This window comes from Rhinolophus hipposideros (assembly GCF_964194185.1).
Source record: "Rhinolophus hipposideros genome assembly, chromosome: 13".
NCBI lineage: Eukaryota > Metazoa > Chordata > Mammalia > Chiroptera > Rhinolophidae > Rhinolophus > Rhinolophus hipposideros.
In genome coordinates, this window is record NC_138059.1 from 14,577,814 (window position 1) to 14,593,698 (window position 15,885).

Consider the following 15,885-nt stretch of genomic DNA (forward strand, 5'->3'; position numbering starts at 1 on the left):
CTTGGTAAAGCAGTCCAGGCTAATTGATAAGCAGCCCTCATGCAGACTGCCCAAGGGTGAATATAAAGTTTAATCAATTGACTCTTACACCTGGAGGGAAGAAATGTTCGGAATGCTATAAGATAGAGGCAGGCATCTGATCAGCCCAGGAGCTCGGGTCTTCCTGGCAGCAAGTACAGAAATCACATCATTCTCCCCACGTTTCCACTGTCTGCCCCCTCCCACGCTTCCTTCCCCATGAACCTCCATGTGAAGAAGTAGAAAGCTTTGAGTAAATTTTCTTCATTTGTAATAATTTTCCAGTTCCATTTTAATGCACATTTTCTTTTTAAAAAAGACCTAATGAAGTGAAAACAAACTTAAACAAATCTCATAGCTTTGCTGCTTCATGGAGAAACTGACTTTCTTCCCAACCTGTTTGGCCCCTTGGCATTTAGTATAAGAATGAGAAAGATTGAATTTTGTGTAGTGTGACCTTTTGAAAGTTGGGACGAACATTTGCATTATTCTGATTTTCGCCCTCTCTTTCAACTAGCATAGAATTTCATGACAATTTAAAACTTGTCAAGATCGTTCAGATATAATTTTTTTTTTAATAGCAATTTTGTGGGGACCTGATTTATTTGTTTGTGCTTGTTTAAATCCTTCAAGTAATGAAAATGATTATTGCTATCTACGAAAGGAACTAAAAGTGTCTTTGAGCAAAGGTTTCCCAGAGAAAATAATTAAGAAACTGTCAATTCCATAAATACTTGACAGTGAATTATCTACAAAGTACAACCGTGAGTATTTCAAAAGCAGAAAGAGCTACTAGCCCCACATTCAGAACTAGCCCTCAGGAAAAAATGAAAAGAAAGTTAAGTTTGCTTCCAGCACACCATGAATTCTGTACTCTTTTCCCATTCTCTGAACTTGGATAAACATGGTTGTTAAGCAGTCTGGATTTCTAGATCCAGTAATACTAGTACCTGCCAGTGTAACCTTGACTCGATCACTTCTCTCCACAAGTTAAGAAATTTCACCTTTGGAATGAGGGGTTGGATTAAATGACCTCTACATTCCTTCCAGACTGCTTGTTCCGTTGTTGATTATTCATTTATTCATATATTGAACTAGCGTTAATTTTGGTTTCTGCCATTCCACTCTATCTAGTTCTCCCTTGCTAACCAAAATGGCCTGTGGTCTTTTCCACAGCTTGCCTCCAAATTCCCTGGCTACTCTCTAATCCCTTCATGTGGTAGAGGCTCTTCAAAGTTTTCTCATCCCATCCAGTGTATGTCTCCTCTTCGGGGCCTCCTTCTCTGCTGGGTGGTAGCTATTAATAATCCTGTTGAAGGGTATTAATGGCTAATGTGCTGCCTTCCATGGCTAAGACGTCTTTATTTATATAGGGGCCTTAGAGATACAATGTTTTTGCCCTTTTCTTCTCCTCCCTCCTTGAAAAGAAAGCCTTCGTAAAAATGAAAACTGAATGAAATGAGTGAAGTACTGTGACTATGTGTGAGCAGCGTCCAACTTCACATGGTAAATTATTGCTTCAGTCATTTATTGAGAATTTAATGAAAGATTCCCTGCTCCTAAAACAGATACAAATTATTCTCTCACGTTAGGAATTCCTCATGTGACTTGAATGCTTAAGAAAGTGGGGCTTGTCCAAGATTGCTAGATTGTAATCTCAGTAATGACAGGAAACATAACTGTTTTGCGTTCCCCTTCTCTTCGTGTGCCTAATGCCATGTCTAGCAGGCCCTTGAAAAAATATTTGATAAATTAACACATGAGAAGTCATCTGAAATTTTGTAAATGAGTCAAACAAATAAATCTTAGTATTTTACATGAAACTCTGCTAGAAATGAGCTAGATGACACGCCCTGGCATTCTTACCTCTCAGACATCAGCACTTCAAATTATTATGCCTCGTTGCTTTACTTCTGTGTCATCTTTTTTCCTCTGCTTTGCATATTTGCAAGGCTGCCTGTTTTTACATCAAATCTGGGGAAGGCTCACAAGATCACAAATTGATGATTTTAGCCCAAGAAAATCATGCATGGCAAATTGTCTAAAATAAAATAAGCATTTCCGAGCTGACCACGAATACACATTATCCATGGAAACTAGACTTCTCATGGGATATTAAAACATATTTGACTTATTTGATATACCAAGCTTATTACTTAGCACTGAAGTATTTTGAATAGAGAAAATGAACCTGAAAAAAAAAGAAAAAAAAGAACTGAAGTAATTTGTACTATAGAATTAAATGCCATTATTCAACACTGAAAGGGTTACCTTCTAGTAAGGGAAAAACAAAAATGTAAAGGAAGGCAGTTGTAGAAACTTGACAAGAAAGGGAGTTACCATAAAGATGGAATAAGCTTTGAATAGTAGACAGAGCCATCCATCCACTAAGCCCAGCAAATACTTACAGAGTACACCCTCTGTATCAGGCAGTGGGGGTAAAATGAAGATAATTCTGGTATATATCATGCCCTCAAGTAATTTACAGTCTAATGGGGGAGCTAAGCCTTATAAGAGTAATTATCAGGTGACCAAAAGCCAGGACTCTCTCCAAGGGTGGGACAATCAGAAGTAGTATAGGTGGCCTGTTTCTGGAGGGTAATAAATTGAAATGCTTTCTAGAAATGTCAAATGGACATCATGAGTGCTGCCAATCCTCACTCCCCTGCCCTTGGTAGACATCAATAAATGATCATGAGACTTTCCCTAACTGAGCCTAAATGAGACCTCAGGCTTATTTTCAAGACATCTTTTCAGGTAGCCACTACCATTTCAAGCAACCGCTACTAATCAAAGTTGGCCAGCAAAATAAAACTTATATCCCATCCTAGATAAGTGATGGTCCCAGGTCCAACTCAGAAGACTTGGCAACTTACAGTCTGCCTCACTCTTCTGAACAGGAGATACTCCCAAGATAATACTGATAAATCTTGGAGACTGAATGGGTACTGGGAGAAGAAGATGGGACATCAAGGATGATTGGGTCCTCCAACCTGCATTATTGGGAGAATGTTAATGCTATTAAGACAGAATAACCATAGAATGAGCAGACTGCTGAGAATAAGCTGGCATATGTCCATACTGCAAATTTGAGGTTATAACAAGACACCCAAGTGAAGACGGAAATATTTACCCAAAGTCATGTTTCTCACCAACTCTGAACCATTTTCAGTTTTTTTTATTTATTTATTGTTTTGTTGTTGTTGTTATTTAATCTTAGTAACGGGCACTGTCATTCACTCAGTTGTCTAAAGCAAAAACCTAGGCAACATCCTTTACACTTTTCTCTTCTCCATCCCTCATAGCTAAGCCATCTTGAAGTCCTATGCGTTTTATTTTCTATATATTTTTCTAATCCATGTACTTTATACCATTTCCCCCACTAGATATTGCATAGGACATACGCTAAAAACTTATTCATTGTTTACCTGAAAGTCAAAATAACTAGGCACCTTATTTTTTTTATTTCCTAAATTTGGCAACCCTAGCCCAAAATAATCTCATTCCAAAAAAGCAAAAAATAGGTCAGCATTCAGGCTCTAAATGCTATTCTCTGGATTGGACTACAGGTGAATTATTTATTTTGTCAGTGTATGGTACTACCGTGTTTCTCTGAAAATAAGACCTAGCCAGACCATCAGCTCTAATGCATCTTTTGGAGCAAAAATTAATACAAGACCTGGTATAATATAATATAATATAATACCAGTCTTATACTAATTCTTGCTCCAAAAGAAGCATTAGAGCTGATGGTCCAGTCAGGTCTTATTTTGGGGGAAACAGGGTAAGTGTATGGATAACAAAGACAAGTGTACATTTACGTGACCTGCATAGCACCTTGTATATTTAGATGAATTTTCAAAAACTAATCATAATAATCAGTGGAGCAAGGTCAAACCACAGAATGTTTTGTGAGGTACAGATGAAGAGTGCAGTGAAAAGACAAAATGTTTTCTCTAGTTTGACATTAATTAGCTGAATCTTCTTCTAAAACTTTGATAACAATATCATTCCCCTAGGAAGGGCCGACGTGCTGAAATTCTTCACATATTTTGTAAATTTATGTGTTACTGAAAAACTGAAACCTAGCCAACATGAGAGATACTGTCAGGTTCTCTGAGAGGTTAGCAGAATACTTGATCACGCATGACCTGTTTTTGAAATGGGATTTTGAGCAAAACAGCAGAACACCTTTTCTGGCTTCTTTTCCATTAACTGCTCACGCTTGACACATTCCTTAGATGATCTCATTAGCTCCCATCATGGCAACCAGATTCCCAAATCTGCATTCATAGCTGGGGAGGGTAGTTTCAGGTAGGAGAATCAACTCTGGCTAAGGATATGTAGGGTGTTCACATATTTTTCCAAAGAGTTCAGAGAGCCAGGCTAAGCAGCTTAACACTCAACCACATTGGGAGGGCTGTTCTAGAAAAAAATACTACTTAACCATCCCATAGCCTGTACAACTGCCTCAGTTTACACCAATGACAACTCGAGACTGAAAAACCAATGCCACTGCTCCCACTAAGGGCTGGAAGCCTCTACCACCATACTGTACAAAATATGGATTCCATGTACATTTATTTCCTCACATTGCCTCCATCAAAGTTGCCATTTTCAGTGAGTGGCTCTGTGTCCCAACATCAAGGAAGGCTGGAAACTTGAATTCTGGTTTTTACCTTGGGAAAGCTCAGCTCATAATTTGGAAAATTTTCCAAATACACAGACAAGGAAGGGTATTAAAAGATACTGAACAGCAACCAACATGAAAAACATTCCCCTACTCTTAAGCAACACACCACACTTTACAAACATCCTAGTAAATGAAAGGTAATGGTGAAGACCCAGGCTTTGGAGTCACAGGAACTGGGGTTCCAGTTCTAGCTTTGCCTCTTATTGGCTAGAAGATTAGCCAAGCTAAACCCTCTGAGGTACCATCTTCTCACCTCTGAAAGAGACACATTAATACTAGTCACCTCATAGGATGGTGGGAAGAATACAATGAAAAAATGGGAACATGTTTAGTGGTGGACTTGACATCCCCACAGGACAAGCACTTATCCTCATTATGAATATGTTTACTCCCCATCTTTTCATGTTTTCTAAAGCCTTTGAGTCACAAGCAATTGGGAGATTTTGAAAAGAATCTTTTTTCTTTCGCGTTGTCTTTTTCACATGAGAGTATTTTTTCCTCGTGAATCATTTCACTGATGACATTTTAGCAAAAGGTGTACATTTATTTTCTTAAAGGAACTTTTTCTAATATTTTTCTGATTACATTACCAAAAATTGGAAATGATAGAAAAGCAGAAAGGGGGGAATACATGAAAAATATCTCAAAAGTCCACTATCTAGAGAGAGCCACTGTTAATAGGGTGCCATGCCTTCGTGTGTTGGGAAGTAGTTTTCTGTCAACCGTAAGAATCGCAGATTCATGGAATGGGAAGCAACTGTCAAGGCCATGGGTTTGAATTCCCTTTGATTCCTGGTGTTTGCTGTAAGCCCACAGGTCCCGTCCTCCCGACTACCTTCATCTGCATTTTCTCTGGCTTCACAGTGGAGGGGAACAGTCACTGGAAACCTTTGTTGCCAGGTTGCACGTTTTGTTTTATTTATCAATTTTATGGTAGGAGGCTTCCAACTTTTGTGTGTCAGCCTCGTGCTTCTAAACAGGGGGAGTAGAGAATGCTGGGAAATATTATTTGGCTCAGTGGGAGCCTTTGAGAGAGTGAGAGAAGAAGAAAATTACTCTTTTATTGCGAGGTTTGCCAAATGATCTCTGAGAAGCTGTGATATCATTCATATGCGGTGCCAAGCTGGATCGAAACTGCTCATCTTGGCAGACATCTAGAGTGAGCGTCTAATTCCTCGGGGTTGGTACGGGCCTTTATCAGAAATAGTTCCATAGGCAGTATTTACATAACTGTGGTGGAGTGTGAGAATAAACACAGCTGTGGCATTGCCCTAAATATTTCTATTCAGCAGGGAATTAAAAGAGAACTTTATCGCTGAACTACAGATAAACACAATTCATCAAGCAGTGGTCAGTTCAACTGGGGAACAAAATAGGAGTTATAAAGACTGGCCTGCTGAAAATAGCTCCAATCAGCCGTCCTAACTTTATTGCTCCTTTACTTACTCCCTTCCCCCTCTTTCTCAGTTCCAGAAATATAGGACTCAACAACTAGCAAGGAAGTTGTCTAGATTTTTTTTTTTTTATTGCCAAGAAGGTAGTGGAAGCCACTCTGATTTACTGAATGTAGGCTTACTATGGGCCAGCATGCTTTCAGGTGCTTTATAAATGTCCCTCATTCCAGAAGGGTTCCTTTTTTCTTTCTGGGTTATAGAATTTAATGTTGGTGAGAGTAAGGTGTTTTTGTTTTTTGGCCAAGGAGAAGCCTTTTTCACTGAAAATGAAGCATGATTGCCACAGTTCTAAATGATCTGCGTCTTCCAAGTTACTTTGAATATTAAAAGTCTCCATCTATTTTAAGCAGTAGTGCAGTCCCCATCCAGCTATGCACAGGAAGATAGTTACTAGGTGTATTCGTTTTCTAGGACTTCCATATCATAGTGGCACAAACTAGAAAGCTTAAAACAACAGAACTTTATTTTCTCTGTTGTGGAGGCCATCAGTATGAAATCAAGTTGTTGGTAGGGTTGGTTCCTTCAGGAGACTTTGAGGGAGAAACCGTCCTAAGCTTGTCTCACAGCTTCCGGTGATTGTCGGACCTTCGCATTCCTTGGCCTGTGGAGGCATCACTCCATTCTCTACCTGCATCTTTACATGGCCTTCTTCTCTGTGTGTCTGTGTCTTCTTATAATGGCACTCTTATTGGATGTTGGACCCACCCTAATCCAGCAGGTAGATTAATGAGGTAAGGATGTCACTGCCAGCCTTACTTTAATTACTTCTGCAAAGATTCTATTTCTCAACCAGTCACATTCTGAGGTTCTGGATAGACATACATTTGGGGTAGGGGGGATACCAATTAAACCTACTACACAGGGTGAGCTTCTTGGAGACAGGACCAGCTACTCTACTTGCCTCTACAGCACCCCACCCATGCTAAACACCGGTGAGTGCTCAGGAATCCTCGCCAACACAGCGTATCTGTGTGCATGGCCAAGAAATCGCTGCATGTTTCTAACTTTAATTTGTAACCCAGGAAATTTACTGGGATTTTCTGTTTCAATATGCATGCCATGTCTCTTTGCTGAGAGTGTAATTAAGAGAGACTCAGTACCACACAAAATGCAATACAAAAGCATTGTATTCCCTAATGTTCCTCTACCCAATTACTGAGCCTGCAAAAGAGTCTTAAAATGCCAAAAGCATAAATGACAACTACTAACATCAGGATTTACAAGTCACAAAGCACTTTCATAACTAGGATCTCATTTGACCCTCTAGTAATGCATGAAGCTTATTATCATTCCCTTCATTATAATCATCGTTATCACTTTCATCGTCATCATCACCATGATCTTTATTTCATAGGTGATAAAGAAGCTCAAGGCTCACAGAAATTAAGTGACCTATTTGTGGTCAGTATATGAGTCGGGGTTTTTAGTTGTATTTGACCATAAGGGGAACATATGAGAAAAGTGCAAGGGTATACTGAGTGTTATGGACGACTGGATCTCCGTCTCTCATCTCAGCTCTGCTTTCCTCCCCTCACTGGCCAGATAGCCTCATTTGATCCCTGATTATGTCTGATCCTCAGTATATATGATGAGAAAGAAAGTCTCCTTAGCAATTACTCCTGCAGAAGTCCTGGGTCTGGATCTCCACATTGGATCACGCCTACAATCCTCAAACCATGAAGCCCCTAAACCATATAGACTGAGAATAGGAGGAAAGCCTCTTACCAGAAAAGGGGGCATAGAAACTGGGCAGACAGAAGTACAGTCATCCATAAGAAAGCATAGTTTACAAATGACAGAGCTTGGACTTGAGACAGGGTTAGTTTTTTCAACAGGCCAGTTCTGCTGTCTTCCTCCTCCTTTTCCTTCTCCTCTTCCTCGTCTTTTGTTCAAATACAGTGAATACACAATGGGTTCACAGGGGAAAAAAATGCAGAAGATTCAAAGTTATACAGTGAAAAATCTCCCTTCTAAACTTGTCCTCCTGTCACTCAATTTCCTTCCTAATTGAACCCATCTGTATACCTCTCCAGGTGTAGTCTCCATATTTCCAAGCATTCGCATAGATCATTTTTACATCAGTATCCTGTCCTGTGCTTTTTTTTTTTTCACTCCCATTGTATTAGGCATTTTTGGTTCCCTGACTTTAATAACTTCAACCACCCAGCCACAGTGGCATTTTCACACACCACTTACTTATTTTCCCACTCTTGAGTTGTTCTTATGTTCCTTTTCTTTCTCTCCTTCTTCCTCCCTCCCCTCTTCCTACTTCATTTTCTCATTTTTATCTCCTTCCATACGTTCACAGATTGACGAAGTCATGATTGGAGCTGAAATTGATTTTTAAAAGAATGGGTTACACAAAATATTTGACCCTACCAAATGGTTCCTTTGGGGTAGGTTGTCAGCAAAATACTTTAGAAAAATAAAACCATTTCCTTTCTCTTTTTCACCCCCGTTGCCACTGGTTACCTTAGGCAGTTGAGGGAGCAAAGGGACTTCAACAGAGGGTTGTAGCTCTAGTTATGACCACAGTCATATCAACTGGTGCTCCTGAACTTGATCTTCAAGTAGCTTTTTTAGTTAGAACAAAGAGGCAGATGGAAAAAGTGGTGATGTATTATCAGGTTTGCCCCAGATCTTTCAGTATCTCACAAAAGACTCATGCATCTCTTCCCAAAGTTGTTTTTGTTTTTGTTTTTTTCCATTCCAGGTTGTTACAAATAGTCCTTGTATAACTTTTTCATTTTTTTCTGGGGCTTCCATTTTCCTCCAAGTCTAAGTGCTCTGAAATAGAGTTGAGCCAGAGCCCAACCCTGGAAAACTCGGCCTGCCTCATTGGACCACTACCATTTCACTGTACATCAATTTGGGGAGACTATTCATTGTAAACTAGAATATAAACTAGAATTGATCAAGATCCACTTGACACTGTGATATCTCATGCATATATTATCTCATTGTCTTTCCAGTAATCTTGAGAGGCAAGGGAGCCATTTTATAGATAAGGAAATCAAGGCACAGGGAGGTTAAGTAACTTGCTTAAGGCCTCATAACCAACAAGTTTTAGAGCCAGACTTAATCCAAAAATCCATGTGCTTCACAACTACCCCCGGAACACAGAGCTTATTGGCATTAAAAGGAAGAGTTTGTATCCCTTTTTTCCTTCCCCTTTTGGGTTTTTTGGGGAGTAAGGGCAAAGCGAATGTTGATTGTTGTATTTGACAATAAGGGGAACACATGAGAAAAGAGCCAGGATATACGAGTGTCAGGGACGACTGGATCTCCGGCTCTCATCTCAGCTCTGCTTTCCTCCCCTCTCGAAGGCCTGATGGCCTCATTAGATCCATAAATATGTCTCATCCCTCCATATATATGATGAAATTGAAATTCTTTCATTTATTCATGGCACAAGTAACTGACATCGTTTCTGTGCCAGAACAACCAACAATGCTTAACCCATCATCATTTTTGGTGGTTTCATGCTGCTCCCGTAGCTATTGATGAGAGGCTCTTCCTCATCCTTCGTGTTGTCACTGACCCTAATCTTGAGCCCACAGTCTGTCTCACTTTATAACCTAGAGTTCCAGCTCAGTCAGCAAGAAGGGTCTTCTTTTTCACCTAAATCGATGAACTCTTTCTAGGTTGCTGGTTCACAGCCCCAAATACTCTCCCTTTACATCTGGAATAGACTCTCCAGAACTTTGCTTCATCTAAAGGCTCTCTGTGGTGGTTTCAAGATACAATCCCAAATTCTTTGATTCTCTTCCTTTCAAGAGGTGATGCCTACTTCTTTTCCTCATGAGTGTGCTTTGGACTTGGTGACTCACTTCCGATAAAAAGAATGAACCAGAAGTGATGGCACATGGCATTGAAGATCAGGTCATGAAAGGAATAGGAGTTCCTTCATGCTGTCTGGGGGAAAACCAGCTCCCATGTCATGAAGGCACTCAAGCAGCCTCTGGAGAAGCCCAGGGGGCCAGGAACTGAGGCCTCCAGCCAACATCCATGTGAGTGCTCCATCTGGGAAGTGGCTCTTCAGCCCAGTCAAGCCTTCAGATGCCTGTAGGCCCTGCTGATATCCTGTGAAGTGACTGGAAGCTCCTGAGTCAGAACCACTCTCAGTTAAGCCATTCCCAAATTCATGATGTGCAGATACTATGAGGTAACCGATGTTTGGAGTGTTAAGCCACTTAATTACTCAGCAGTGGGTTGCTAATACACTCTTCTAGAGCCTCTGTTGTGTAGCCCTTCTGGTGACAATCACCTACAGGCATATCTATCCCTTTAGGGGAGTTTCTGCTTGGACTTATAGAGGCCTGCCATGATCCTTAATCTATATAATTTGTGGAACATTTAAAACTCATATCCAGGCCTCCACCTCTAGAAATTCTAATTCAGTGGGTCTGGGATGGGGTCCAAGAATCTGTATTTAATTAAAATATTTAATTAAATGATTAAAAAAAACTATTTTAAGGGTTTCTGAAGAATGCTTTTGAATGAGAACATCTATTTCTTCATTGACTCTAAAAGCCACAGCCTTCTCTATTCTGTGTCGTCCTCTATGTTCCTTTGTTGAGGCTGGTTGGGTATGGGGTGGTCAATTCACCTCTCAGCATGTTCACCTCAGCCATTGGGAACCCTGGCAAGCAACCAAGCTCAGTGCTTTCTCTTATGAACCCATAGAGCAGCCTTTCTCTGACTGGAATTGCATCAGATTTACCTGGAGGGTGTTTGTCGGGCCCCAACCCTAGAATTTCTAATTCAGTGGGCCCAGAGTGGGAGCCAAGAATTTTCATTTCTATTAAGTCTCCACGTTATACTGCTGCTGTTGGTCTGTAGCCACATCTTGAGAACCATCACTGAAAAAACACTGGACCTGGTATTTAAACTTTGCCTCAGAAATAGTCCAAGGTCCTCTTTATACTACAGGCAACAACCACCAATGAAAACAAACAAAACCCTATCCATTTTTCCCAAGACAAAAGTAATCCATGGTGACAGAAATCCTGATAGTGGTATTTTGGGGGACAGTAACTGGAAAGAGGATGTTAAAGGGGACTTCTGTAGTATTCTATTTCTTGATCTGACTGGTGGTTATATGAATGTGTTCTCTTTGCAGAAGTACATTTGAGCTGTACATGACAATTTGTGCACTTTTCTATCTACGTGTTATACTTAAAATCTTCCTTAAAAATTAATAGTAATGATAAATACTGTCAAAAATCTGGGGCAAATGGGCCTCCTCTTCACCAGCCTCTACCTCTATTTACAAGTCAGCTTTCCTCCGGGGATATGCTGGCACCCCAACAAAAAAAATATTCTTGCTTGCTTGCTTCTGTGCTGGCATTGTTTGTGTGTGTGCGTGTGTGTGTGTGTGGGGGGGGGGGGGGGGGTACCTGGGGAGTGGTTGCTTCCCAAGCTGTCATTTCTTTAAAAACAAATCCAGATCTTCAAAAGAAAATATTATAAAAGAAATATTTGCCTGTTTAAAATTCTTAGAATAATAGATATTAATAGGATAATTTGAAATGCAAGTTCAGCTCTCATTACTACTTTCCCAGAATCCTAGTTTGTGCAACTTGACTGAAGCGGAAGAACTTTAGGAGGGAAGGAAAACTCACCTCAGATTGACTGCCCGTTTCTTTGTGAAGTGCCCAACAGGCATGAGATTAATTCTCCTAGATGAGGACAAATGTCACTTAAAGAATTCCCTGTTTCATCACATAAAACTTTTGGAGCCTCAACAAAGAGTCTTGTTTTGCAAATTTCTTACCAAAAAAAAAAAAAAAAGCCAATTATTGCTAAAACTCCCCTAGAGACATTCCACTTTCTACATCATTCTTTTTTCCACAATATAAGTTTATGGGTAAAAAGGTTTCCTCAGTCTAAAAAGTTTGTTTCAAATGTAAATGAGGCCAGGTTACTTGGGACTTCTGATTTTCTTGTTATTTTGAGACTCAGGAGCTTCGGGATATGTTTTCTGGTGATGACGCCCTTGGACAGCTTTAGAGGACAATGGGTACTCCCGTTAGGTTGACCAGTCTAAAGGAGAGACATCGTAATACAGTGTTTGATTCATGGGCTTTTGAACCTAACCAACACAGGTTTGAATCCGAAGTCTGGGGTAAATTACCTCTTTCTCTTTCCCTCCAAACTTCAGTTTTTTTCTTCCATTAAATGGGATTAATAATATCAGTCAAAGGGCTAGTAGGAAAATTACATAAAATAACATAAAAAGATTTAAATTTCTGCTTGGCACATAGCAAATGCTTAATGTAGCATAATTGTTAAGGGATGAAGGAAATTAATAAACAGATCATTTTATTCAGATCCCCAATCCCTATATCTTTGTAATGCAAACATGAATGAATAAATGGTATTTATTTGCATGTATCCATGAATGAATAAAATGCATTGTTTCTCTCTGCAATAAAAATTATGTCCAAAAATTATAGACATGGAGGACAGTTTAATGGTTTCCAGGGATTTGGCATTGTGGTGAGGAAGGGAGACTAAATGATAGCTGGAGGAAGAGCTTTGTGGTGATAGAATAATTCTGTACCTTGATTGCCGTGGTGGTTACACAGACCCGCACAGGATAAAATGGCATGGAGCTATACACTTACATTCTACCAATGTCACTTCCTGGGTTTTGATATTGTATTATAATTACATAAAATATAACCATCATCGAGAAAAATTGGGTGAAGGGTATGCTGAGACCTCTCTGTACTATTTTTGCAACGTGATGTTAACCTATAAGCACTTCAAAACAAAAATTTAAACTAAAAAAAAAAAATTATCTAGAATTTCCTCCTTTTACCACATCAGTATGCAGATATCTCCTTCTGTATCCAGGTGATCCAGTTGGAGTTCTGGCATCAACTTTAGTGTTTTGATTTTAAATATAACACTCTCAGTGCATGTGTCTCGCTATTGTTACCCCTTCCTAGGCCATTTCACTACTTTACTACACCTGTCCAAGGGTTAAGTGGTAAGTAAATGTGCCACAGATGGGATTCCTAAAGAATGCAAAGTTTGGTCATCTTTAATTCTAAAATATTCACAATTACCACTGAGCAGTGAGATTCAGCATGTGGCTAGATATTCCAATCTACTTCCTGCCAGCAGCAGCAAGGATATGAGTATATTATTAAAATACTCTGTGGATTAAGAGGTAAGAAAACTTCATATCAGCTTACAGCTTGAAAGTCTTGATATGATAATACAAACAAACCAGTCAGCTCAATAACAGGAAAACCAGACGTCCTTAATTCAGGTGATATGATGGTTGGATACCTATTCCCCCAGCACCTCGCCCAATGACGGGGTCTTCAACAAATATTTGTGGGAGAATGAATGAATGAGTGAGTGAGTACATGATGGGACCATTAAGGGTAACATGCAAAACTGACAGTCTAAAAGTAAGAGTAAAGAATGAGTTCACCTTTGTGGCCCAGGACTTGAAGAAGCATGATCTGCCAGAAAACCCTCTAACTCTTCTCTTTGCTTCTCTAGGCAGCTTGAAATCCACTCTCCAGATGCTAAGCATACAGTGATCTTAAGGAGCAAGGACTCAGCCACTGCTCAGGCCTGGTTCAGTGCCATCCATTCCAATGTTAGTGACCTGCTGGCCCGAGTGATTGCAGAGGTCAGAGAGCAGCTGGGGAAAACAGGCATTGCTGGGAGCCGAGATATCCGACACCTCGGCTGGCTTGCAGAAAAGGTAAGGAAAACATCCCCCTGCCCCCCCATTGTCTTTTTCCCTCAGGTTTCACCAGCACTGGAGCAACCAGTGAGGTCAGTTACCTCTTCCCATAGGCTGATCTCTCACTCACTGTCTGTTTGGATTACTAGTCCGTCTCCAACCAGTTTGCCTCTGCATTTTACAGGGGTTGTGTCTTAATCAACTTTGCTTCCCCCATGTACACTCCAACATGTGGCAAATTGCAGTTGATCACTAATTGTTTGTTGAATGAATGAATGAATGAACGAATGAGCGAGTAGTAGATGGACAGTTTGATGACCACATCTATATAGGAAGGGCAGGAATAATAACTTGAACTCACAACAGAGCTGTTGCCTTGGAAGGTAAGGAAGTTGATATTGTTGCTTAAAAGTGTTTGTGTGGGTTTTGACGAACCTGCTTGTTAATAACGCAGATACGTTTACAAATAATAGCAATAATAATATCAGCAGAGATTTCTTTGAGCGAAGACTATGTGCTGACTCTTTTCATATATTATCTTGCATTTTATGTGTACTCTTAAGCCAGCAGACACTATCATTTTTGAACAACTATTTTGCGCCAGGTATGGCACTAGGCGGGAATGGGGAGGGGTGTCTAATGAACAAAGACGTAGTCTCTGTTCTCAGGGAGGACAGCTGCTGTGGAAAGCACCTGGGGTCATATCAACACTGTCACTCTGATTTCTTTTCCCAAGCTATGTGATATGTAGAAGATAGTAAAACTCATTTTGCAGTGATCTCCTGGGAGTTAACCCTTTTCTTCACTTCAAAGGACTGAGCCTTTGCCATTTTCCCTACGCTTGGTTGCTATCTCTTTAACTTGACCTCGAGTGCTCAGGAACACTGGGCTTTGGGGACAGTCTGACCTCTCAGTGACTCACATTCTAATAGGTGGTAAATGGGAATAATGATCACCACAATAACCGCTTTCCTGCCAGGGAACCATGTCACCTGAGAAGGCCCAGTCAAATGGCACTTGAAAATAACGCTTAAACACAGCATTTGGCTGTGTTTCACCATTGTTCTTTGTTTGGCTCATCAGTTCATGCGTGGGGCTCAGCCACAACGTTCAACACAAAGTGAGCTGTTTGGTTTGGTAGTGTCCCATCTTTTACAGATTTCAAAGGAGTCAAGGGACAATGCAGGTGGTGGTAGCTCCAAAATCATAATAAACACAAACCACAGGTAGGCTCTTATGTGTCAGGGTTTTTGATGAAAACAACACTGCAAATGTGGATGACCTCATTTTAGAAGTCACAGTTTCTAACATCTCCACTTTTTACTCTCTCCAAATATATGTATTTTTTATTAGGAGAAGGCCTGTTATTAGCCAGGGATCTTTCATTTGCAAGTAACAGAAAGCTCAACTCAGCTTGAGCAAAAAAAGGGGTTGTAGCACTTCTGATAACTACAATGTCCCAGGCTACGCTTCAGGCATGGTGGGATCAAGGGGTTTAAATAATGATATTAGGCTTCCCTCTCCATCTCTTTGCACCTTTTCCCATTTTATTGGTTTATATTTAGGCAAACCCTCTTCCTTGACCCGACTATTCCAGGCAAGCTGACCATCTTTGCCCCCATAATTCCAACCGAAGTCCTGAGATGAAGCCTAATTGAACTGATTTAAATGATGTGTTCAGTCCCGTGCTGAGGCTGAGATCAGCCTCACCGAAGCCATGTGCACTCAGAGATGAAGAGAGGTGGTTCTCTAATGGAAAATTAGGCTGCTGTGTAAAGAAAATACTAAATGGATTCTGGGGAAGCAAAAGCAACAGACATTCACTATAGAATAAAAAGGGGAGGAGTTGATTGGGATGGAAAATAACCTCCCTTGGTTATGGTCCCGAGTGAACTTGGAGACATGCCACATATTTCAGGGTCCTGGCAGAAGTTGGATGGCAAACTCAAAAGGGATGATTGGCAAGGATTTATTGCAGGAATAACTTACAAAGTGTGACCACGGTAAGG

General features: G+C 40.3%; 1 protein-coding gene across 1 annotated transcript in view; it reads left to right on the plus strand.

Moving 5' to 3' along the window:
• The window catches only part of SNTB1 (syntrophin beta 1), a 212,786-nt gene that overhangs the window by 121,879 nt on the left and 75,022 nt on the right, over positions 1 to 15,885 (plus strand). The window contains exon 3 of the mRNA XM_081070731.1: positions 13,687 to 13,894. Coding sequence (XP_080926857.1) covers positions 13,687 to 13,894 — 208 coding nt within the window. The remainder of the gene's footprint in view (positions 1 to 13,686; positions 13,895 to 15,885) is intronic.